Raw genomic sequence first — 25,304 nt, forward strand, 5'->3', positions numbered from 1 at the left:
ACTGGCGTTAAAAAACCCCTTCGTTCTTTTCCTCAGGTTGATGCTACAGATGCAAGTTACCCATCTGTGAATACCTGTGTGCATTACCTGAAGTTGCCCGAGTATTCTTCCGAGGAGATCATGAGAGAGCGTCTGCTGGCTGCTACAATGGAGAAAGGCTTCCATCTCAACTGAGCCGCTGACTGCAATGCGGGACACGAGAAAGTGTTTTTTTGATACTAGCGAAGCCTCTTGTGTTTGTGTGCAAAAAATATGATCTCCACGCTGTGCTCTGATGAGACTTGCCTTTTTTTTCACCTGTGAGGCTTTAGGAACATGTGGAATAAGTTTGTTAGCTGCTAATGACAAAATAAATCCTTGTAACTACACAGCCAGCAAGAAATTGGCACAGAACACTGTGTGATGCTTCAAGGGCTTGCACAACTGGAAATTAAGGTGGTTCTGTTTGACTGTTCCAAAGAACAGATCATCAGATTTTCAGTGTTCACTGATACAAATTTCTAACAGTGTATTTGTGTAAAGTTTGTCATTTAATACCTTGTACACTACAGTTGCCATCACTGATCCCTGTTTTGCTGGCTTTAAGCTAACTGGTCGGAAACTTGCTTCCTTAAAACTTAGAGTTAACGGGCATCTCCAGCTTTTTCTTTTTTAATGATGCCTGCACTATTGGAGTATTTTAGTGGGTTTTTGCATATAACCATGCACAACTTTTTTTTTTTTTTCTTCTTTCAAGTGGGAATATATTTTGATTTCTCAAATGCCCTGCTATAAAGATCAAATCCTTAAGTGTGTTTGTGCAGCTCAACAATAAAGCTATTAAAAAACACTGGTTCCTAGTGCAAGGCACACTTAAAGCAAGTTTTACTTTTGGTTGTATTTTCTTTGTATATTATAAACATTTATTTAACTTGTTGCAGTTTGAAGTTTAAAAAAACCACCAATGTGTAAGCTCAAAAGTAATCATTAAAATGTTTGCAACATATAAAACTGGCTCCTGAATACTTCACTAATACTTCATGTTATTAAATCTCTGTACCTGTTCTGACCAATGTGCCATACTTTTTTCACAGTTTAGAAGAACTGCGTGGCGATAATTGATCTCACAAGCCCATCTCTGTGCTCAAGTCTTTGCGAAATGATACATCTAAGTACTTGATACCAGAAAAGAAAAATTATGATTTTAGTTGAATGTGTGTGGTGAGTTTTGCTCTGTGCCAGGTCTCTTTGGTAACAATCTTTGCTTGCACCATTGCTGAGCGAGGACTTGCCAAAAGCTTCTGCCTCACACATACAAACCAGGTTGATGCCAGATTTCTTTTCGTAGCATTAGTCACGGGGTTTTACAGGCATCATCTTGAAATTTTCCCCAATGCAAAACTGAAAGGGAATCTCCACCCGCCCACCTCCCCCCGTGCCTATTGGGCTTCAACAAAACAGTTGAATAAACCTCGTGTGTCAGTATCTGCTCCAGATCCAATGTCAGTGTGGTTTTTTGAATGTGTTACTATTTTAAAGGTATGTGGACTATTCCCCCACATAACACTTAACACTCTGCTCCTTAGACCCTGCTTTCTAGGTGCAATATAGATGTGAGCGTTATGTGCTTTCGCAGGTAAAGCTCGATATCCGGTGGGGGATCTGAAGAAGGAGCCAGATACCTGAATTCTAGAAAGGTAGGTGATGTTAAGCTCGGATTGGTAACTCTTCAGTGACTTCCAGCGTAGCGTACAGGTACAAATCGGCGTGTTGTACGCCTGGGAATACAAGTTAGCGTAGCTACATCCTCCTACGCCAGAAGGAAGATCTGGTTTGGTACCTGGCTTGTACTGAGAAACTTGCATAGCTTGTGTTATTCATCTTTTGTAAACCTTTTTAATCATGACGCATGGATAGAATATACAAGAGGAAAAAAAAAATACACGCTGGTGTGCCAAAATAGAAAAGACTTTGTGTAGTTTATGAAGCCAACATGATAAAAGATGATCACACTTTTTTTAATTATCTTTTATTAATGTTATAATATTTAAGTGCCAAATACTTCCAGTTACAACTTATGAGTATGCAGGAATCCTAACTACATCTGTACTTATTTACATTTCTTTTGTAACCATGACTTACATGGAAAAGGGAGTGAAACCAGCTTTTTGATGAAGGCTGAATCTAGTTTAAAAGTGGTCATAAAAGTTACCGAACTTTAATTTACGGTACGTTTGTATGAAAATAAAAAAATTAAATTGGTGCTTAAAAGAAGCACTGAAACTTGGTTTGAATTTATATTCCCGTATCTTCTGTCTTCTAGGTGTGGCACAAGGCTACGTAATTCAAAGTGATGCCTGGATGGTCACGTGTAAATTTCCTTGACTTTATCCCCGGTCCATTTTAAAAAATGTTGACTGTTCTAGGAAGATTTTTGCTGCATCTGAAATGGAACGTTCCACTTTCTGTTAGCTGTCCTACCTATTCCTTCCATTAGGTAGGTAGCGTATAGGAGAAACAGGAACTATTTTCCGACTAATTTGAATATTGCAGGAGGCAGTGTTAGGACATCAGAAAACTGCTGGCGGGACACACCTGATGATTTATTTCACTGTCTTTTGTAAAATGCTGTAGTCAGTCTTGCATCTTCCTAGCTTTCTGCCACTTTGTCAAGCACGTACAGAGGGGCAAGAATTCGGTTCCTGTTTGTTTCCACGATGCACCCATTTAGCACCATTTCATCCAGAATGATGTGCACTCTGTCCAAATTGAACATGATCTAGAAACGCTTCAAGTTAAGTATATTTTGAACAACGTGAAGATAATTCAGAGAAAATCTTAAGCGCCTTTAGTCTTTAATGGAAGCTTACAAAAATAGGTATTTCTTAACTAACTCCAGTTTATTTGCCTGTTTATTTTAATAGAGGCAGGGAAACAGTTTAACTGACGTGTTTTTCCTGACCACAGAGATGTCAAAGGTTTGTAGTAGAGAAGCTGAAGCCCCGGCAGTGTCCCGTCCTGGAAGATGACCCCACAGTAGTAAAAGCAAGGTGAACTTGGATGTGGGTGGCTAATTTTATTGTCTGCCCGAGTACCATGTACTGTCTGAATATAAAATGTTACCAAGCGATAACAACCTTGAATGTGAAGATGCAAATAGAAAAGCAACTGTCAGTCAAATTCTTAAAATTTGATTCTCAAATTTTCCTTACCTGGAGTTACTAACACAATTTGCAAATAGCTTGAGGAATATGCTGATATGTAAAGTCGAGTCACTGATCTAGTAATAAATCTCATAAAGAAGAGCAAAAGTAAATAAATGGTTAATATTTTAAATACTTTCTAAAAGATATTAGTAATCTGTAATGTTCACCTAAATAATCTGAAACAAGATGAATTTGTACAGTTGTGATACATGAAATTTGTCCATAACCGTGTCCGTCTCTCCATAACGTTATCTAACAGCATCTGTCTCAAAACAAACCCAAACCAAACCCCAACCACGACGGGCCTTACCGTGGTATTAAGCGGCGGGCATTCTTCTGCACACAGCGGTGGTCTGGGTACCCACGGAACAACTGCCAAGGGTCCCTTAGTGAAAAAAGACTCTTACGTTGCCATTTATCACCAGAACCTGAAATGGAAATAGGCACGGCCAAAAAGCCTGCTGGCTGCATCTGTTAGGCCGAAGTGACACGCATAGGCATGGGCAGAGGGTGAATAACCCCGCCTCGGCCTTCCGCTCCACCTGTTGCTGCTCTTTAAATGTCGTCTTCGCTGTGAGATCAGCTTTGCATTCACTTTGCTCCTTCTAGTTCTTGCCTGTGTATTGAGAACCGCAGTGGAGCTGGCAAGATACTTCACAGGAACTTCTAAATACATCTTTCAACACCTTTTTCCCTACTTTGACACGAGTCTCCCGAGGGCCTTCTCTGCCCCTTACGCTATTTTTGACGCTATGGTTTGAGCTCAGGAAGCTGGTCTGGTTTTGCTGTAGTCCTTGTATTTATGTTGGTGGACTTCCCTTCTAATCAGCGGAGATGCAAGTGCCAGGTTTTTGAGGTGCATTAACGTTTGCCTCCGCTCAGCGTGATAAAGCCTAAGTCTCTTTTTTTTTTTTTTTTTTTTTTTTTTTTTGACATGGTCAGACATTGAAGAGGACTGCTCTGTCTGAGGAGTTCCAGTGGATCTAGCTCCAGCAGTCTGCCCCACTGCTCTGCCAAAGAGCAGGAACAGTGGGAGTACGGAACTGTATCCGACCACAGCAGGGGAGCCACATATTTGTATATATTTCTCATCCTAAATGATAAATGCAAGTGGTGGGGAGACCCACCTTAAACCACCAGAGCTGCAAGGACGTGAGCTCATGACAGTGAACCATCTTAGGTCTGAATTCAAGATATGGATTTTAGTTAAGTAACACTGAACATCCCTTGTTTCTTTAGCACCTGGCTTTGAGAAGGGAATGCCTTAATCTGAGTTAGGTGCCTTATTTTCCCTGCAATGAGCGGTGAAAGCCAGACTCATCCAACGATTCGAAGGTTCTAGAGAACCAGGGCTGAAGCCAGTACTTAGGAATGCAGAGAGGGATTTTTCTGTGATCCTTTCTCTCGGATTCAGAAGCCCAAGTCATTACTTCAGATAACGACGACTGGCTCAGTCTCTTCTTTTAAAATGTCACAGTAGAAACATTGCCTGCCTGAAACCTGAGCCTCTCCCAAGCCCAGCTGAGTTGGGAGCAGCTGCACCTCCTGCCTTCTACTTAAAAGTTCTCCTGCTCTCTGTAAAAGTTCTTGAGTATGACAGTCAGCCCAGCCATGAGAGAAGCTGAAGTTTTTGTCCCTGTCTTGGTGACTGCTGCTGCTGCACACGTTAAAGCAAGAAGAGGGCACAGAGCCTTGCCTCTGACCTCCCTTCGAACAGATGAAGTAGAAGCTTGAAGTCGCCCAGGCTGAATTGTAGGATGAAGCCGTGTGTTCAAGCTGACGAGAATACAGCTAAGCAGGCTGTCACCTTCCCCTGACGTTTCAAATTGCTGTGAGTGCCCTGGGCCGAACTCAGCACTGCTGTTTATTTGTGCCGGAGCGTAAGCAATTAATTGTATCGCTGCTCCAACAAATGCGTCCTGCTTGACAAGGAGCACCGCGTGTCTAGCTACGTGTAGCAGCAGAATTCAGGCTCCCAGATAACTACTACTAGTTACTGTTATGTGAGGAAGAGAAACTATAGCTCTCAGCAGGATCTTGGGCACGTCTGTGGTTCATCAGGTAACTTCTAATTTCTGGTCTAAATTTAACCACCTAATTTTAAATACCGGACTTCTTCCTGAGTCTGACAGAGGCCTGAATTGCTTCTAAAAGTCAGTCTCGTGCCTTTCTGTACCGAGGAGCAGTACTGTCCTTAAAACTACAAAAGCGGTTCCAGAGACAAAAGGTAGTTGGTTTACTTTGCTTGGCAGATTAAAGACTTGAGACAAATTTCTTCCTGCGGTATACTTTTCAAGTAAATCAGCCTTTGCAGAAATCTTTTAATCTAAGAAGTTAGGATTTCTTTATTCCAGTAATGTAAGTATTTTTAGGAAGACAGCTCTTCTGCTGCTGCTGCTTAGTTCACCTCTGGCGCTGCTCTACGTAGGGCAAGGGGATCTGTTAATGAAGTTAGATAACATTCCATTCAGGTTTCAACAAGTGATAAAGCCAACTCTTCCTGGCTTCTAATTTTTACGCTCTACCGCTGATTCATAGCGCTCCAGTTCCCACAGCAGAGCGAGAGCTCCTGCCTGGCCAGGCCTTCCTCTTCCTTTGAGAGTCCCAAGGATGTAAAACCCAGGAGACTGGATCAACCAGGATCAGTGATGATGCAGCAACTTGTCACTCCCACCTTATTCTTCTGCATCACCTTGTTTAAGAAAACATTTAAACGCACTTAGCACTGCTTTTTCCCCTGCTGCATTTCCTGAAGAGCTGATACCACGTCACAGGAAAACTGCAGCCACACCAACAAGGATCTTGGAGCTGCTCCACTCAAACCCAATATGGTTAAAAGAGACATCAGTTCCCCTGCAGGGCCATTCCAGGTTATTTCAAAATCACAGAAAACGGTGGTGTGGTTTCTGTCCATCTGTAACCCGTTAATCTCTCGGTCATCATTCCAGAACCAATGATTTCACCTGCAGTTTGAAAGGGGATACTAATATCATTCTGGAAAGATCTAGCACCTTGGTTTTTGGAAGGTCCCAAGGCATTCCTTACCCTCTACCCTCAACCTAACAGCCCGGCTTCCTTTTTCAGTTCCCTTCCCACCTCCCTTCACCGTGCTGTTCTCGGCAAATGTTCAGACTGCACGGGGAGCAACCTTGGCTTTTCTCCCCTTCCTCTAACTCCTCATGACTGTGCTCTACAGTTACATCTCATCACACGTGCACCGCTTAGCCGTTCCCGTCTGAATGCCCGGCCCAGGGAGCGATACATATGTCTCAGCCTCAGCAAGGCTCATCCTCCCCACCTGTCACTTGTTTGGCAAGTGACCCCAAGTTTCAGGGTTTAAAGCCCTGAAGTCATAAATCCACGCCCAGATGAAAAGCAGGAAAGCAAACCAGTTTGAGCAACTCGGAACAGGAAAAAGCTATAGCCGGCGTGTGCGCTGCCATGTGCTCCACCCAGAGTTGTCATTCAAGGTCCTCCTTCCAGTAAGAATCTGGGCTGCCCATCAAGGGACTTTCACTAGATCCGTGCAGAGGCTAACAGGAACTTTTAAACAAGTATTGTAGATGAAAACACGTGTTAATCTCTGCATCTGTAGATAAAAGTCCGTAACAAAAGTATTCAGAGCACCCAGCTAGGAAATACTCTCACCAAGCTGTCAGCCGAGGCAAAAGGTGAGCCCTTGCTGTCTTGGGTTTACAGATTCCAGCCCATGCTGTTGTGGCTGCGTGCCTAGCAGGAGAAGTAAATGGCACCTACTACAATTGGTATTTAAATGTTACGCTGGTGTTCAGTAAATTTAAGGGCTGTCCTTATTAAAGACATTAATGGTACTTTCTACTATCACGAAGAGGTTTTATGGCACATACCGGAGGTAAATACGATGCAGTCTTGTGTCTCCTTCCCCAAAACATTACAGAGGTGGATAGTTAAGCAGGAGATGGGGGAGGAAAGGAAAAAGGCACGTTTAGGACTTGCATGTGATTAATAACATCTTCATATAGAGACGTTTTAAGATATCTCAGGATTTTCCAGGCAAGTAATTATGGGTGTGTACAGGCTTAAAAGATGATAAAGTGCAGCCAACACCTTGTGATCAGGTAACACACCCAGGAGCACAAACAAAAGCTTTGTAGATTACAGCATGGGTACTTATGGGGCAGATGATTTGCTACTGAATATACAGCATTACAAAACTTTGATTGCCATCCTGGACATTCATCTTCAACTACAGATTAGTTGGAGTCGCTTCTTTTTTTAAGCTAGAGTCGCACATTCCGATTTTATCTTTGCTAACATTTGCTTTAAGTAACATTTAGCCTATCTAATGGCAGGCAAATTTTAGGCACTGAAATGCATTTAATGCTTCCTGACCACTTCTTCCTCGAATGACTATGCTGACATTAAAGAGGAGACAAATGGTGCCTTCAAGTTCTGTGATATTCAACAGTTTTAAGCTAATCCTTAGAGGTTTCCATTTTACCCACTTATTTTAAAGTACAAATTGAAGTATATCCTTATAAACTCCCAGAATAAATTCATCATTCAATTTCCGTACTACTTAAATGCACTGTATTCTGAAAGTGTTATTCCACAGGGGACTGAAGAATACAGTTGATTCACATGAAGCATTCCCTGTATCACAGCTTTTTATCTATCCTAGGAGCAGCAGCAGCTAGTTGCAATGGAATGTAATGTTTTTTTTGGAGCAAGACAACATTCTTCAAATGCTTGGTCCTAGAGCACCCTGTCTTCCCCCTCCCCTCCCACAAGAGGAACGTAAGTATCTGTTTCTTCCCTAAGTTAATAACATGTCTTCAAGTGAGCTTTGCTTCACCAGTTCAAGCAGTAGAAAAGTCAACTTTTTGTAATTTTAGAAACTCTCATGCTTACCAGCATACCGTTCCCTACAAAGTTGCTCTGGTAACACTTGCATTTTTATAGTCCCCTTTGTCACCATCACACCAGGAAAGTAGCTCCTACACCACCCAAGCTGGAGTTTTAGAGCTACAGAAAATCCCACCCGCTTATTTCATACAGAGAAGTGAGGCTCAAGTAGTGCTATTAACATGTTCGGAAGCAACACCCCTAGGACAATTTCAGTACTCGTTCATTCACAACGTGACTTACAGATATTTTAAAAGCAAACCAAACAACTTTAGAAATGTTATGTCATTCTGGCATAGGTACCCTTAAGTATGCGTCTGACTCTCGGAATGAAAGTGGACATCGTGTAACGGACATCGTATAACAATTCACACCTAAAAGCTTCTGTAAAAACCGTGGCTACTCTAGAGTTAAAGTTACTCAGCTGGCCAGTAGCTGATCAGTGTTCATTTTTGCAGTATGCATGAGATGATAGATAACTTTGCACTTGTTCCTGCAGTGTCTGGTGTCACACACACCTATGCCACACGTACATATACACATTACATATGAATCCTGTTGGGCAGGATTCAGAAGGGAGCCAGTCTCTGCCTGGTGCCCAAGGTGCCCCCCCCGACAGCTGACTCCAGGCTCAGGCCGTGATGCAAGCCAGGATGCCGGATGCCGGTGCCCTGGCTGAATTGGGGTGTTTGGACCTAAATAAAGGCTGGAGTCCTGCGTTAGCAGGAGCTGCGATGGCAGGAATACTGGGGTCCCGCACTGCGGCTGGGGGAGCTTTAAGAACGAGTACGCGTGCTGCCAGCTTAGCATGGGCTCCAGGATCAGTTCAACTGCACGACGATCTCAGCCTTTAGACTTAACAGGGGTTTGCTCTGTGCCTGAGTGAATAGCTTTCCATGATTATGATCTATTTTTCATGTTTTTTGGTTTCATGTAATTTCCTACTATTTTTTCCACATTAGTAAACACTACTTTCCATGTAGAATAGCCACTATCACTTTTGAAATAAACTTCCTATGGATCCGTACACAAAAATAATTGCACAGAGACAGGAAATCGTGACAGTCTCCCACCAGATATTCTGTATACAAAGATTCTGTAAATACTACTTGGTGTTTGCTGTTAGACCTTCAGACAGCACTTCCTCCATCAGATATTTTGCATCCAAGCTAGCTGTACTGAATATAAGAGTTAGGTTAAGACTATTTGGCAAAGGAAATGGTTTAATCCCAGGTGGGGATATTATTTTACACACTATGAAAGGCATATTGATGGATTATTGCTTGCACTGCATTAACATCTGTCCAAGACACTCGTAGTGCAGATCTTATATTGTTCTTCTGGGCCAGCTATTCAAGCTCTTGTCAAAAATAAATACAATCCTGAACAGCCCACTTCTTCATCGTTACACCTCTGCTTTACATTTAATGCTGAGGGTCTCTCACTTCATTTCAACTACTTTACATATCCTCTCAACTTAGGAAAAGCTCTTTTTCCTAAATGGGAGAATTATTTTGTACATATATAGAAGCCCAATGTTTTATTTTAAAAATTTTCCTGAAATGTATAATGTAGAAAAGTGCATTTCTGAATGGAAAAATTATGTACATCATTCATATGTCACACACGCTGAGAAGAGATATATCAGACATGAGCTTTTCCAATATTATTTCCAGTATTATCAAATAAGATAGTAATGCACTCTCCTATTTTCCCAATATTTGTGTTCACACCCTCACGCAGATGAGACCCGTGTAGAAGATGAATTTCTACAGGCCTCATTCAGACACCGTATCGCACCTGTTGCAGATGTCAGTGTTGGCATATAGTGCAACAACGTCTCTAAACGGTGTATGCAGAAGCTTGCTGGGTATGCAGCGGCCTGTCTCAGCTATTAAATGGGCTCCTGGTGGTAACTGTAAGCGTGTAACTACAGGAAGTTCCTCTCGGTATGAAAAGGATGATCAAAGGCAGGCAGAATTTAGAATCATCAGTACTCCAAATGATCTAAGATAAAGAGAATCAGGTAATTGCAGGCTCAAAGTACACCATATGGGAACATAGGGGACTATTTTTATGTATAATTACTGAATAGGTCAGGTTAGTCCCTAATTCAGCGAAGTTCATACACAGGGGCACATAGTTCTAAACCTTAACTATAACAACTGAATACAAAAAATATAGTCATGCAATCACTCAGAGACCTTAAGAGTCCCTTCATGCTGAAATTTCATTATTGCTCTTCTGTAAGTGAATTTAGGAGTGTTAGGTTAATGCCACGCATTTTGTGAATTTCAGGAAGGCAATACAGACAGTATATATACACATACATATGCACACATATAAAATTAAGTTCAGTAAATGAGACAGAGTTCCAGCATATAGCAAGCATTGAAATATTTATAAAAGTGAAATTAATTATTTCCTTTTGTGTTTTTTCTTTTTTTTCAGCAAAGAAGTAAGAACAATTACAAGAAAAATCACAGAATAGTTCTATGTTCTTCATATGTTAAATAAGGTAAATAAACTAAATTACAGCATTTGATTCCAGGGTGGCAACTGTATTTCAGGGTGTATAATTGAAATGCTTTCTACCAGTAGATCAACATTTAACCAACAACAACCATAGGCATAAGGATTGCTGGAGTAGAGTGAGCAGGCAGTGGGACTGGAAGAACTGAGGAGGAAGACTGTTTGTGCTACATTCTCCTGGTTTAGTTTGCTTTTAATTCAATATTGTATTTTATTTACTTGCTATTTGTGCTTAATTGTTTGTATTTGGATTTAGTTCATTTTTTAAATTATGTTTTAGTTAATACCCTGCACATCTTACACATGAAAATACAGCTGTGTAAGGGAGGGGCAGGAAAAGAAAAAGGTACCTGTGGCAATGCCTAGTTTCCTGAATTTTGTCCTCCCAGGCCTTTCTCTTTTTCCATTGATACAGAAAGTAGAACTCACCTAGACTTTCATTAAGCAAGGTCAAAGCACAAACCTAATCTTACAATGACGCTACCGCTATTTGGCTCAAGACGCAGCTGTAACATTCAGTTCTTATCGCTGCAGTTATTTCAATATCTATTTTATTGTAAACGTAAAGAAAAAAGTAAAATCCGGAACTAATAATTAGTTAACTCTGAAAGTTCCCCCATGAATATAACTTTTCATGTCTAGATGTTAATGGTACTTAGTTCTCTGTAAGCAGGCTCTCCCTGTCTTACTTTAAAGGGTACTAGGCTTATCTTAATGACTGAGGATTTAAATGGGTGACCCTTGTGAACATGGGCCATACTTTCAGAAAGGTGCTACTTACTGTAGGTGCAAAATTTGTGAAATCTCTGCATTGCCTTGACTGTTTGACAGTCGGTGTTATGAAGACAGTATGAACTGGAACATACACCAAAAAGAGAGAGACAAATAGACTTCTGATAGTGAAAAGGATACATCTAATTCACTCTGCAAGGCAAAGAGATAGACAACCATTAGTTACAGTTTGATCTTTCATCTCATAGTCATTAAATACTACACGTCCCTTTAGAGGATAAAGAAACTCTTCAAAATAACGATACAGAATTTTAGGGTGATTCAGGTTTCTGTTCTGGTCTGTACAATTGCATGCTCTTTCCTGCAGCACTGCTTTGCCTTTGATGTGTTACCTGCCTCCGTAACAAAAGCTAATGTTCTGAAATTTTCACTTAGAAAAACCCACTGACATCACCCACAAGTAACAATTTAAATACAGGCAGTGCCATCTGAATGAGTGGGTGGAAAGCCAGCATCTCATGGCAACTCCGGCCCTATCTTCTTTTTTCCGCCTTCTGCAAAAACAGGATCTTAATGCCAAGTTTACAATTTATAGAAAAACACAGTTAAAAATGTTGCTGCAAATCATTTCAACAGCAAAATCTCAACATTGTATATACCCACGCTGTGGTAGCCATGGCTGGATACATTAGGAGAGCGAAGGTAACTCCAGGCTTTGGACCCTTAGCGCTTCTAACTATTCTCCAGCCCCAGCAACACAATTCTTCACAGTCATCACTTCCCTTCTAGTCTTGGCCTGGATTTACCCCAAGTAGTTTTATTCATTTAACCAAAATATCTGAGTTAGAAGCCCTTGTGGTCTCTCTGCAGTCAACAGAAGAGATGGCTATCTTCAACAGTTGACTCAGCACACTTGAGGCATGACTCACTTTCTCGAGATACTCATCGGTCTCCGCTGCTGGTAATGGGAGCTTAGGATGACCAAACTTCTAACTTAGGTGCCTCAGTTGAATGTCTAAACTTAGAAACAATTAATCACAGCCTCAGCAGTTAAGATCTTTCGCAGTTGAAGTGGAGCTTCCCTAGTCTCTGCTGAAAGAGGGAATCTTTTATCTGCTGAAAGAGGGGATTCAGTTTGCTAACATGGTTTCCATTCACAGTCTATCCCTGGGGTTTTAAGCAAGAGTTCCCAGTGCTAAAATTGCTACTACTTCTATGGTCTAAAGATGCTCTAAACTGGACCAGTTCTACTCTACAGGCCTCCGCTGAGTGACTCTGCCATTCTTCAATTTGAATTTTTTTATGCGTCTCAAAAACTGTGTTTTAAGAGCCTCACCAGTTTAAGTTCCCTCAGCATTAAAAAGTAACGGAAAACGTTGGAATATGTATTCTGAACAGCATGCAGAGTTTTCCATGGGTAACCATATAAAAGTGAACAGGACTCAGAATTACATCTCACAAGCAACTCCGAAAGCTTTCCCCCTAATTCTGTTAATGTTTGCTCTGATATCTGAATTCAAGCTCTGTAAACTGCATTAGTAAAAATAGAGTATGTGAGAATGTTTAAAGCTCACAAGCCTAAAAATAATAGATGACAAAATGTCCTTCTAGAGCAGGACAGATGTTCTTTCCTTTCCCAGAGTTCTGTCTCCGTTGTCATCACCATAATTTGGGATTCTGCTAAAATTATGCAAATCCTGAACATTAATCCATAATAGTACAGACTTATACTTTCTTGCTCTGTGGTTTCTGACAGAAACCCCAGCTAGAATTATAGCCCTCTTCTTCAGTGCTCTGCTATTTATCATGTTATATGCTATTAAAAACAGAACCACAGAATGGCAGGAGATTTCTTTAACCACCCCCCTTTTCGGTTCCCCTAGTTTCAAACCTGAAATGCTATGGAAAATACAAAAAACTCTTGTATGATGAATTCAGCAAATTTCTAACAGCTATCAGTGGTTGGTTACATATGTGGTCAAGGAATTATATATACTACATTTATACGTATAAGAACCACATCTATTTTTGCTCTGCCTCAAGTGAAGAAAATAAATAAAACTTGAGAAGTGGTTGGCAACTACTAGCTCAATTAAATAACTAAGATGTGACTAAATTTATTGTGCATTCCTGTGCTGCCGGGATCAAATTCCATTTCTGGTTATCACTTCTTAGGTTGGGACTGCAATCGTAACAATTCGAAGAGACAAATTCTGAACTCAGTATAGTCAGAAAGTGATACACTTAGTACCAGCTGTTTCAGCAGGCTGGTGCGACGTTGGTTGAGATAACAGCCTAAAGCATTTGCCAGGCATCTATGCAGTGAAGGGTGCAGATGACTTTTTCAAGCATGTCCTTGAATTCCTCTGCCATGTCTGCTGTGGTACTAGGACTGGGAAACCAGTTACAGACCCTGCATACTGGTCTCTTGTATGTATAATTACCAACGTAATGACTTCAAGCACACAGACTACGAAGGAAATTCTATCCAGTCCTTTTTTCTGAGAGGGATATCCAACACATTTCAGCATAGATTAGATAAACTGAAATTGTGCTGAAGTATGATTTCAGGCAAATTTGTTTATAACAAATAGCACATGTTCTAACCAGGATTATAATGCTGCATTTTCAAACTTTGTAAAAACAAGCAAACAAAAAAAATATCTCCCACCAAAAGGAGCAGTGTCATTTTAACTGGAGCCATGACTGACGTTGAATCCTTAACAAAATTACTATCTCTATAATAGCAGTTTTATCAGATATCCACTGTTGCATGACAACAATATGGGGAGCACAAGTACAGACTGGTTTTTGAGGTTGCCTTTACTCCATCCTTCTGATCTTGTTCAGGGAGAGTGATGTCAGCTCCCTGCTTAAGGCTTACACAATCTTTATCATGAATGAAGTTCATTTAGGGGATGTAATGCTAAGAACTGCAAAAAAGGAACTGTAAAGAAAAACCTCTTTATTTAAAATGTATAAAATGCCAGTGGCTAATTTAAGAGTAGGTAACCCAAAGAAACCGCGGAGTATAAGCATATAAAAACATGCTTTTCTAACAGAAATATTTCTGGTATTCCCTGTCTGATGATTTATAACCCACGTATACTTTTACTTTGAAAAATGAACTGGTACTGCTTTTTTTTTCTTTCTTTTTTTTTTCTTTCTTTTTTTTTTACAGTGGTAATATTCATGCTGAAGTATTCGAAATTCTACATGGATATGAAAAAAAAAATTTCTCCTTTGATTTCTTCCCCAAAATGACATATTCCCTAAAGCTTTGAAAGAGAGGAAATATTTCATAATACATTCACTCACCACTCTGCTGAAGTATTTGTCCAAAACTTCCACAAAGTTATGAATTAGTTCATATACTGCCATCTCATTCTGAAATTAAATTAAAAACAAGTGAATATGCAATGAATAGCTAGAAAATGTAATAGAATTCTTTGTGTTATTTCAGTTTGTGGTGTATGAAAAACAGCTAAAACTACAATGAACTGCGCGTGCCCAGGCCACCATCGTGAGAGGTACTGTGGTTACCCAGCGGAGGTACTGAGAGAAAGGGAGGGCTCAGGGGCAGAAGCTTCAGGCCAGCCCCACGAGTAACCACAGCAGTACCCAACGGATTTGTCTCGCCTGGACTGCTGCCACCCCACTGCATCCTTTGTTCCACCATCACCCAGGTTAGCTAGGCAGATACGGCCAACGAGGCTGTGTCTCCCCGCGCTGAAGTGACCCCAGCCAGCCACAGCACAGAGCCAGGCCACGCCGCAGCAGTACAGCTCGGCAATTTTTGTATGGTGTAGCAGAGCCAAAAGGATTTGGCCAAAATTGCATGCCGTTGTAACCCTGGCTTGAAGACAGTGTGGTAGTCAGCAGCTACCTTCCACACCACCCACTTAAAGTCTCCAATAGTAAGCCATGGATTAATTTCTGAGAACTGGGAATCAACGTAAACCTCGCAGAGTCAGCCTGAAGAGATGAAATAACAGTACTTGTCAATTTTCAAGTAAATACCTTTCCCCCCACTTTTTTAAAAAAATAGAATAAATGGGCATCTTTCTAGCTGACAGTACGAGAATTTCTTTCTTTGGCCAAGGAGGTTGAAAACAATGAGCAATTGGGAAGTAACCACAGATGAGACAGCTGATCTGGCTGTAATGCTAACATTTGTTGAGAAACCCCAACCTACATAAATTCGTTTAATCAAACATAAATTTAGAAAGCAGAATCAGTATAAGGCTCATGAAGACTGCCTCGTGATAACAGTTCAGCCTACTGCAATAGAATAAAGTCAAACATACATTTTCTTTTATACCTCTTTTTATTTCACAGAAATAAAAATGTCTTTTTGCAGTAACTCCTCGAAATTCTGTAATTGGTATTGCAAAATTCCATGCTGGAAAAAGACTTGAGTTCTTGCTCATGACTACTACAAGCTCTCATTTCCAGAGCGTATATAATTTCTTACCTCTGTCTCGTTGATTCCAACGACTACGAAAAGGGCTGCATACTGCCGGTAGACCAGCTTAAAGTCCTTATACTCAATGAAAGAGCACTACGTAGAAGGAAAATGAGTCAAACATAGTAGCTGCCATTTTAAGCATACAACACTATTAAGCACAGATTGCTCAAAGAGGCTAAGCTTTCATGTTCCTCAGGCCCACAAAGAACAATGGATTTCCCAAGATCCACCCAACAATTTTGACTTGAAAGAAATTTGGTAGAACGACTATTACACAAAAACTTTTCATCCACTGGCAGAAAACATGCTGCCACTTTTTAAATGGAAGAACTGGAATTTACAGAACTGAAGTGACTTGTTTGGCATTACAAGTCAATACTTCCCCTAAATCTTCTTTTGGAAGCACTTCCAAAAGAGAAAACTTCAAGGTAATTTTCATATTTAAAAAATTATCAGTATTTCTATATAAAAATTAAGAGTATTAGACTTCCAGACCCAGGGGGGCAAATCACATGTCTTTCACAGTAAGACGGCAGCCAGCAGATGGTGCTGTTATACCCTGCTTTACAAGGTGCCGCCTTCATTTTTTCAAGTATTAGTTTGCTCAGTCCTTGAAATGGCAGCACACCGTTAGTTCTTTTGGTGAAGTTTTGGTTTGGAGATGCTCTTGCAAGCAGTATGGAGAAGGCTAATTTCTTTAGCCACTGTCAATTCTGTGAACTAAGGTACTATATAGGAACTGCTATTTTTTCTGAGGTTTTCTGGAATGAAATACGTGAGGACCACTGTTCAAGGACATACGTAATTAACAAAAAGTAGAGCAGCTGACTTCAGAAGACAAACCAGAAACCCCCACTCACATCCCAAGTCACAGATTTCTCCTCCAATGCAAGTCAATGTATTCAAAAGTTTTGCTAAGTTTGGTGTTTTTCTTAAAGAACCAATGGCTCGATTAAGTGAGCCATGAAAATGTCAACTTTCATCTACGAAATTTTGCAACTTTTGAGTTTTCTGACTTTCTTGCAGAAAGTGTGAACATTTTTTTAACATAAAAATGCCTAATATGGAGGCCTAAAAATATGTGTTTCCAAAACCCTCTGTGTTTTAAATATCAATTTCATGATTTGAAATCCTTTCTCCTCAGTTTTTTATTTAAACTTGGAGCTGTCAGTACTATCCCTACTACCTTCTGGAAAAGCAGGCGTAATATCTCTATCAACCTCTACTGAGAAGCAACTAACAGGATAAAATAAATTCTGCCTGGACTTCTGAGTTTCTTCAAAGAGGAGGAATCTTCGTGACAGTGACGCACAAAACTCCAAAATCTCTGTAAGCCTCAGAAAAACATATTTATTCAATGCAGAATAACAGTTCATCCGAGTGAACACATAATCTAGAAACAGAATCTTTTTCTTCACAGGTAGAAATGAAAGAATGACCTGCAAAAGAAACTGATGTGTTTTCAGAATTATTGACATGAAAGATGTGAGATGTTAATAAAATAAAATGTCTAGGGGAAAAACTACAAAACTTACCTGATCCTTTGAACGAGAGAGACAGTTTTTGATTACTTCAGCTTCCAGCATTGTCCGTTTATTAATTTCTACATGCTCGTAATACCTAGAGAGCCTTGTTTGGCCTTGTTTGTTTACCATAAGAAAAAATTTTATCATTTTTTTTTGTTGATCTCAGCAGTAGATTTGAATACGGGGTGCAGAAATCAACAGTATTTCTGTGAGGGGAAAAAAAAAAAAAAAGAAGTATACATAGGCATTATAAAAGCTTCCTAAAAGCTAGCCTGCCCAGAATTGCACATATTTAAGACTGTTTGTTGCCAAAACATAGAATATAGGAAAAAAAATCTCTAATCTTTTGCATGCATCCTGTGAGTAAAACACCATTTTTTTTTCTCACACAAATAATCACAAACTATCTAATAAATAATAGCTTTCACATTATCAGGCGATTTAATTTCTTTGTAGGATTTCGGCAGTTGGAGGAGTAAACAAAAACCATAAATCTACTCACCATTTTCTTCCCACATGCTAATTAGTTTGAGAACATTATCAGAAATTTGCTCAACACCAAAACATAAGATTAACACAGCTCATAAGAGCAAAATTGGCCTATGGGCTTTTTTTTTTATTTGTGACTTGTATTTAACAATTTCATTCATACCATCCTGACATCAGATTGAAGGGAGAGAGGACAAAGGGAAGTGCATGACCATTTCTTTAACGCAGAATGAGAGCTTCCTAAATAAATATCTGTAAGTACACATCTTGAGGTGGACCAGGAGCAACTGAAATATGTTTTCTCCCGTCTAATTTCCCACATTGATGTGAAAGGGAGATTCTGCACTTAATGAAAACCAAGTGTGAGTCTTTGATAGCTAAGGAGAAATCTGTTAATATTCATTACACAAAACAGCTTAATCTCAATCTAAATGAATATTAATCCACGCAATGCCACGGCATTGTAGAATATAAATATGTCACATGCAACGTGCAATGGAAAAGGCTATTAAAAAGAGCACAGCATATATCAGAATCTGCTTGCTAAACAACTGAAATCTTTCGTGTTTTGAAAAGCAAGCAAAAAAAGGTAAGCTGCAGATGTAATTTTTTGAAATAGAAGTTCTGGGTTATTTTCTTTAATGCCAGAACACAGTCACTGTAATGTTTTCCATCTGACTCTCTATTTGGATCACAGATTTATTGGCCAAAATGCTCTTGAGGTTTATGCGCTGGAAATACAGCAACTACCACAAAAGCTATTTCTCTATTCCAGTTCTGAGGAGTCGCTCCTTGCCTGGTGCTTTACCAAGGTATAATGCAAATACTCTCTCCTAAAATCTCATAGCTCCTCTGAGAAAGTGCAAGCTGAAAAAAAAAAGTATCAGGAAGACACAGAATGACACAGTGTAGCTCTTTGTGTAACAACAGTATATCTTAATGCAGAAAAGCGAAAGGGAAAAAAAATAGGAAAACCAAAAATAGGTGCCTGAGTCAGCAACCTCATAGATATTTAAACATATGCTGATTTTTTATAAAAAGGCAAGCTCAATAGGTGCTGTCTCACATTATTAACAACTTCAGTAAACTGTCTATATACCATTCATGGGTGATACCATCTAAATCCTTCAGGACACCGATACAAAAAAATCCCAACATATCGTGCTGATATTAAATATTGCTTACTTCTGATTCACATTGGCCACCTAACTATTTTCTGAAAGAAAAGTCACCTCTACTATCATCACTTGGATCTCAAGAAAGCGACCTCATTTTCCTCAGTGTACTGTGATTTACACCATACACAAAGAAGTTCAGATTTCTGTACTAAATGTATCTTCACTAATTAGACCTCATACTGAGAATTCATTTCTAAACTAAGTGAAGATTGATAATTTATGTATAGTGTTATCTACAGCCTCAGAAGCATTGCCAGTAAGGAAATTTAAACCATATGAAACACTAAAATTGTAACTGTAAGAGCTAAAGAACTGAAAAAAAATTACTAATTTTTGCCAAATATGTATTATTAGTAGTGTAAATTAGTATAAATATTACAAAATGTAGCAGGGGCATTTCTCGTCATTGAAAAAGTACCATATGATTTAAATAGTTTTACAATTAGATTGGAGGGGGGGTGGAAATCACACACCAAATTCACAAAAATCAGTGAACAATAAAAGGAAAATTCCCACAACAGACAAAGAAGTTCCCACAGGAAAGCATCCTGGGAGCAGTTACATTGCTTTAAAGAAAACTTCACCAAAAGGTATTATTTTTTGACTGGATGCTTTTCTAAGAGACATGCTGCCCTTGGACAAATATAAACCCTTAATTGTGAGTATCAGAGGAAATAGTTAAATCCCCTTCTTGCCTTGACTATCCCCTACACACAACTCTTCAAAACAGATATTCCATTTGAAAGGGCATAGGATGAGTAGGACATTTTCTCCCCTAAATCTTCACAAGCCCCTCAGATGAAGGAAAGGATCAAAGGGTACATCAGCTAGCAGGGAGGACTCTTCCCTTGCTATCCTACATCTGCAAGAAAGCTTTTACCCCTGTTATTCCGTGAATTCCTCTTTGATCTGCTCTTGTCCGTAGGACACCTCCAAGGAACAGAAGTCCAGGATCAATCCACAGGACAAGACAGTCCATTTGGAACTGTGACAGTCTCAGAGCTTTCTCACCTCTGCCAGACACAGAGAAGTCTTCTTTACATCCAGAAGAGGAACGCACTTTTGTTGATTCACTCCAACAGAAGAATCATGGACGTTGGTCAATGTGGTCAATGCTGCTGCAGTGGTGCACACGCCTTGTCCACCGTGCCCCAGGCTTCTGAACTAGCATAAGTGGGTCTCTGAGAAAGAATAAACCAGGTAATTAAGACAAAAAAGGGCCCAGATGGAAATGTATGACGGGATCTTTACTGTTGGATGGCAGCTTAGGCTGACACTTATAACTAAATGGGACAATACCACCTGTATAATCTTCTCTGTGCTTCACATGTGTCTCTTTTCTTTTTCCCCCATTCTATTTTGTATTGATGCTTGAAATTAGAGTTGCAATAAGAAGAGATGTCTTAATATTTTGAGGCATAAACAAAGGTAAAACAATGAGATGACCTAGTCATTTTTGGATACAAAGCTTCCAAGAAGTAATGATAAAAATGAATGACTCCTTCTAGCTCAGAATGAACCACTCCAGCAAGGACCAACCTCACAAGCAAAAGAAACCTAAAGAAACCTAAAGCTACTTCGGGTGGTGGTCTGAAAGAGGAACAACATAAGAAATGCTGTCCATTACTTTAATGAAAAGAACAGCAAGCTCAAACACAGGAGACCAAAATCTATGCATTTGTTGCTACCAACTGCAGAACGTGCCTGTCCGAGCTAAACAGATAATGAGAGAGACATACATGGGTTTTTTTTTTCTTCATAATTTTATGCTTCATCTTTGTGTTTGGTACTGCTGAAGCATGAATTAATAGCGCTCTGTTTTGAAAAACTTGTTTCCAAACTATTTTATTAATTTAGTCATGAATGGTAAGGAGTGTAAATCCTGTTCTCGGAAATTAGCAAGTTGCGCAAGTCCATCCTAGAAGAGTAAAAACCTGAGGCTTAACATGTCTGTGGATATTCAAGTGGGACCTGAGAACGGGAGGACAGTAAAATTATGCCCAGAGCACTGACAGAGTTGTTGTATTTGGAGCTACTGTTAAGCAATATATGACATGAAAAATCTAAGAAGAACTTATATGTATGGATCCTATTGCAGGATTGGCCCCTAATCCTAATTACTCCTTTATTAACCTAATCTTTCTACATAGTTAATCCCTTTCTGATGTTATGATTATTGCATCTCTGTGCATTCTTAGGAATGGCCTAGATTGGTTTACATATGAAAACACTTTAGGCCAGGGTTATTTTTCTAATCCTCACAAATGCTTTTATTTGGAATAGATATATTTAGAAAAACAAAATAATGCTGTAATGGAGGAAAAAACATAGTAGTACTCCAAAGTTTTATCTGTAATTTGTGAGACAATCATTAACCACAGTTTTAGAAGAGGTGATTAACATTTACAGGGGAGAGGTCCACCAATATCACTAGTCTTTTTTGTAAGTATTTTCCCAACAGTCCCAAAGACTGCTTCCAAACTTTTATTCATAAATTTTGCTCATACAAATGGCAACACAAGTACACAATTTTGTGCAGAAATACTAGAATAAACTATCTATATGATTTAGATGTACAAATTAGAAAAGATACAAAAAGCATGCAAGCATAGCTGTGGAATCTGACTTTGGAAATAACTCCAGTGTTAAAAATATCATAAGATTTTTTATCTCCTTTAAAAACAATTCTGAAAAAATCACCTGTAGAAATAAAAACATATGCTTGCACGATTTAGGCAAAAAAAAGAAATTGCTGAGTTTTGTTTCTACCAAACAAAGTTTATTTCTTCTCCTTTCATCTTAGCTTTCAGATACAGACTATATGTTAAAATAAGTTTTGTCTATAGAAGATGTAAAGAGTCCTGTGAAGTACAATAAACAAAAAGCGTATCTGTGCATGTTGATGGGTGGAGAAACTCCCATTCCTTCATCAAGTTCTATCTATTTGAGAAGCTACCTTTTATGATCAATAACGAGTACTCTGCTTACAAAGATAGCTCCATTTCTTCAGCTACAATTCTTCTGTGCGTTTCTGCGCATTCTCACGCACATGGCTGCGTGTATCCACGCACATACAGACAAATTACGATGCTTTTATGCATACAGAATCAAATGGTTCAAGGGAATTGGTGACAAGATGCAAGCCTTTCATATCTCTGCCATTATTTTACTCATTTTAGTAATGAAAAGACATTGCTATCTGAAGGCTGTTTGTCAGAAATGAATAGGCTGTCTCATTCCAGGTCAGTGGGCAACTATCTGCATCACAAATGCGCTTAGGAACAGAAGACTGGAAGGGACTATCCAGATTCTGATGGACTGTCAAGTACAGCTCTCCTCACCCCAGTCAACCATGCATTAGAAATTTTGGCCAGAACAGCCTACAGTGTATGCTTCATGCGTACCTCATCTACAAAACGCCTACAAAACTCTATCACAAAATGAAGACTCTCTAGAAACAAAAACCTCAGAAGGTATCACCTGGGGAAGATGTAAGAAGTCTCGAAATTGCAAACTTTCCTTCAAAAGAAATTACCTTCTGGCGTGACTGAGTAGCACTCCCATTTATTTCCTTTACAAAATATTTCTTCTGTAAGGATAATTTGGCATGCACACAAAAGACGTACAGTTTAACCACTGTGATTTAAATATGCGTTGTTACACTGTGTTAGATCTCACCCTCATTAAAGTATCTCTCGCAGATAAATATCTATGAGAGAAAACTGGTATCATGATCGGCTTGTGTGACTCAGGCTGGTAGATTTATGGAGTATGTAGTCATTGATGACTTACAATACAATGGCTTTAACTCCTTCTAAACCAGCACATACGCAGAAGACTAAGGACCTGGGCTCATAAAGAGAGATGCTTCTTGATTTTACTGCCCCCAAGCAGGATCATCCCCCCCTGCCTGTACAGGTAACTCCAGCCTCTTATTTCAAGACAAACTGAGACCTGCCTCGTTTGCTTCAAAATCCTGAAACAGAAACCATGATGGTTCAGGAACTGCTTCCAGGCCATGCCAGCTCTGTAGGCAGCGTAACCGCAGGAGACACCTCAAAGTAAGTTGTCCCTGTTTGTGAGTCACACCCCTAAATGCTGGCTTTTCAGATACTGGTTGAGACCTCTTAGAGAGGCCAAGCCTGCAATACCTGTTCTGCGGATATAAAGGTCTTAAGTCTCCAGCACGGCCAACCCAGCAGATTATACATGCAGTAATATAAAACATATTTTAAACTTAATTTTAACTTTTCCTCCAGTAGGTACAAGCACTTGATATTAATTATTTTGTCAAAGATTTCACCAATATTTATGCATACTCTGACACATAAATTATAAAAACAGAAACACAACCTGAGTGTGAGACTTCTTGCAGTAGAGTTACTATTCAAATTATATTTATGTCTCTCAAGATAAAACCACTCTAGTCAATGTCCACAGATTTAGAAGCATTTTAGTTACTGTGCTTTAACAAAGTTTTGCAACATTCTAGGGCTCTCAAGTAAAATGTAAATAAGAGATCAAATCCAGCAAACAAGAAATGCATGCCTACATTTTTACAGATATGCTTCACCAGGAATTAAAAATAATTGTTAGATAGATAGAACTGTAAGCCAATAATTTACTGCACTGCCCAACTCCAAACAAGTTGGTTTTCTGGATGCAGACATCTAGCTGAACTTTATGTGTGTACTAAATGCAGAACAAAAGGGGTTACATGGGAATTAAAGCATTAATGAAAAGAAAAAAATGACTAAATGGTAGAGGCACAAACAGGTGACAGCCTGGGAACAAATATTTTTGAGGTATATATTAGGCTACTGAGCTTCCTGACTATGGATTTATTGTACAGACAAATGTAGCAAATGAAGACTGCTCATATTATCGATACCCTTGCTCTTCCTATTTTTGTTCAGACCATGCACAAGGCTTTAATAAAAAAGTCACATGCAGTGTTATTAATATTTAACCATAATGATAATTATTTTTGTATTCTAGATCTTATTGCTGTACACATTCTAATTCATCCAAAGATGAAACAACTGTGTTTATGTGGCTTTAAAATAAAATACTGCATTCAACTTCAGGATCAGGGATTTTTAAAAAGCAACCTTATTAATCTAGGGAAGTCAGGGAGGAAGGAAAGAGTAAAAAAGTTTTCCTTTGCTGTTGAGTTGTCAAAATGCTGGCTGAATATAGTAACGGAATTAAATTGCAGCAACTCCCATATACTCAGGAATAAGGAATGTCCCATAAGATTGGAGCTAAACAAAAGGCTAAACTGGTTATGAGGTAGGTCTTAATTTTTAGTAATGATTTGATACTGTCAGTAGACAATGAAAAAAATCAGCTGAGGTGGAAAGGAGTTAGATTTAGATTGGCCAGTCTGTATGGCATCAGGAAGACTGTAGGATGAAGTGTTAGTAGGAAATGATTTAATGGAGAAGAAAGGAAGGACTGGATAAACCCACTGAAATATCAATACACACCTGATGAGAGATTAGTAGAGAAAGGAAACACCAGGACTGAGTCAAGCAGTATTTATTTTTTCCAGTAGTTAACGGAATTCCAGCTCTGTCAAGAATGAGCCCTGTTTAGGAAACCAGGCATTTTCTTACTGAATGAGTACAGCATGTAAATATTTTGAAGAGAGGCAAAACCAAACTCCTATCTTACTTACAATGGGTGATCTAAGATCATTTCAAACAGGATGTCATGATAATTTGTAAATATTGCATTTTGGAGCGATGTTTTGCAACTGAGGTAATTTCACCATATCCAAACTACAGCACCAAAGACGGCATTGCTGTCACAGATAAAACCGAGCCAGACCAAATAAACCTGTAATTTCTTGCAAAACTTTCCTCACGTGGAGAAGACTTTTGAATAGAGAACACTGTGCGCTTTAACTTCGCATCAAGGAGGGAACACGCTACGCGCAGCCATTGAGATACTGTGAAGATGACCATTCATTTAAAAGATTAGACAACTTCAGAGACATGTCATAAATTTAAAGAAAACTATTCTAAAACCACCTCCTTGCGGGGCAAATTCAGTGCAACATGAAGTAAACCGCACTGAGTTTTAACAGACTTCAGGGTTTAAAGGCCGATGTGCTGTTTGCAGGCCGGTTTAGGAAGCAGGCCCAGGCCCAGGCCCAGGCCCAGGCCCAGGCCCAGGCCCAGCGGCATTTCCCGCGGGCGTTCCGCACTCCCAAGGCGCGGAGCTGCCGCGGCGCCGCCGGACCCAAGCTCCGCCGCCCACGGCCTCACGCCACCGCTTCCGCTTTTCACTTCAGGGCGGACGGACA

The 25,304-nt window shown here is 39.6% G+C and overlaps 2 protein-coding genes and 1 long non-coding RNA gene across 13 annotated transcripts in view; 2 read left to right on the forward strand and 1 right to left on the reverse strand.

The window, feature by feature from the left end:
* HECTD1 (HECT domain E3 ubiquitin protein ligase 1) overlaps positions 1-990 on the forward strand; it is a 64,580-nt gene extending 63,590 nt beyond the window's left edge. For all 11 annotated transcript variants that reach the window (XM_054197920.1, XM_054197928.1, XM_054197931.1 and 8 more), the window contains one exon: positions 37-990. In XM_054197920.1, the coding sequence (XP_054053895.1) occupies positions 37-174 (138 nt within the window). In that variant the 3' untranslated portion in view covers positions 175-990. The remainder of the gene's footprint in view (positions 1-36) is intronic.
* AP4S1 (adaptor related protein complex 4 subunit sigma 1) lies at positions 104-20,165 on the reverse strand. Its single transcript, XM_054197937.1, is given in 8 exon segments — positions 104-2,758; positions 11,514-11,525; positions 14,652-14,720; positions 15,808-15,894; positions 17,337-17,476; positions 17,479-17,533; positions 20,006-20,026; positions 20,028-20,165. Coding segments are annotated over 8 exon segments (651 nt in total). The 3' UTR covers positions 104-2,629.
* Positions 4,109-25,139, forward strand: LOC128908219 (uncharacterized). Its single transcript, XR_008465882.1, has 3 exons — positions 4,109-10,587; positions 19,920-20,194; positions 22,237-25,139. It is a non-coding gene; the product is annotated as an uncharacterized LOC128908219 (long non-coding RNA).
* Positions 25,140-25,304: the final 165 nt, after the last annotated feature.

Source organism: Rissa tridactyla, chromosome 4 (genome assembly GCF_028500815.1).
Source record: "Rissa tridactyla isolate bRisTri1 chromosome 4, bRisTri1.patW.cur.20221130, whole genome shotgun sequence".
NCBI classification, from domain to species: domain Eukaryota; kingdom Metazoa; phylum Chordata; class Aves; order Charadriiformes; family Laridae; genus Rissa; species Rissa tridactyla.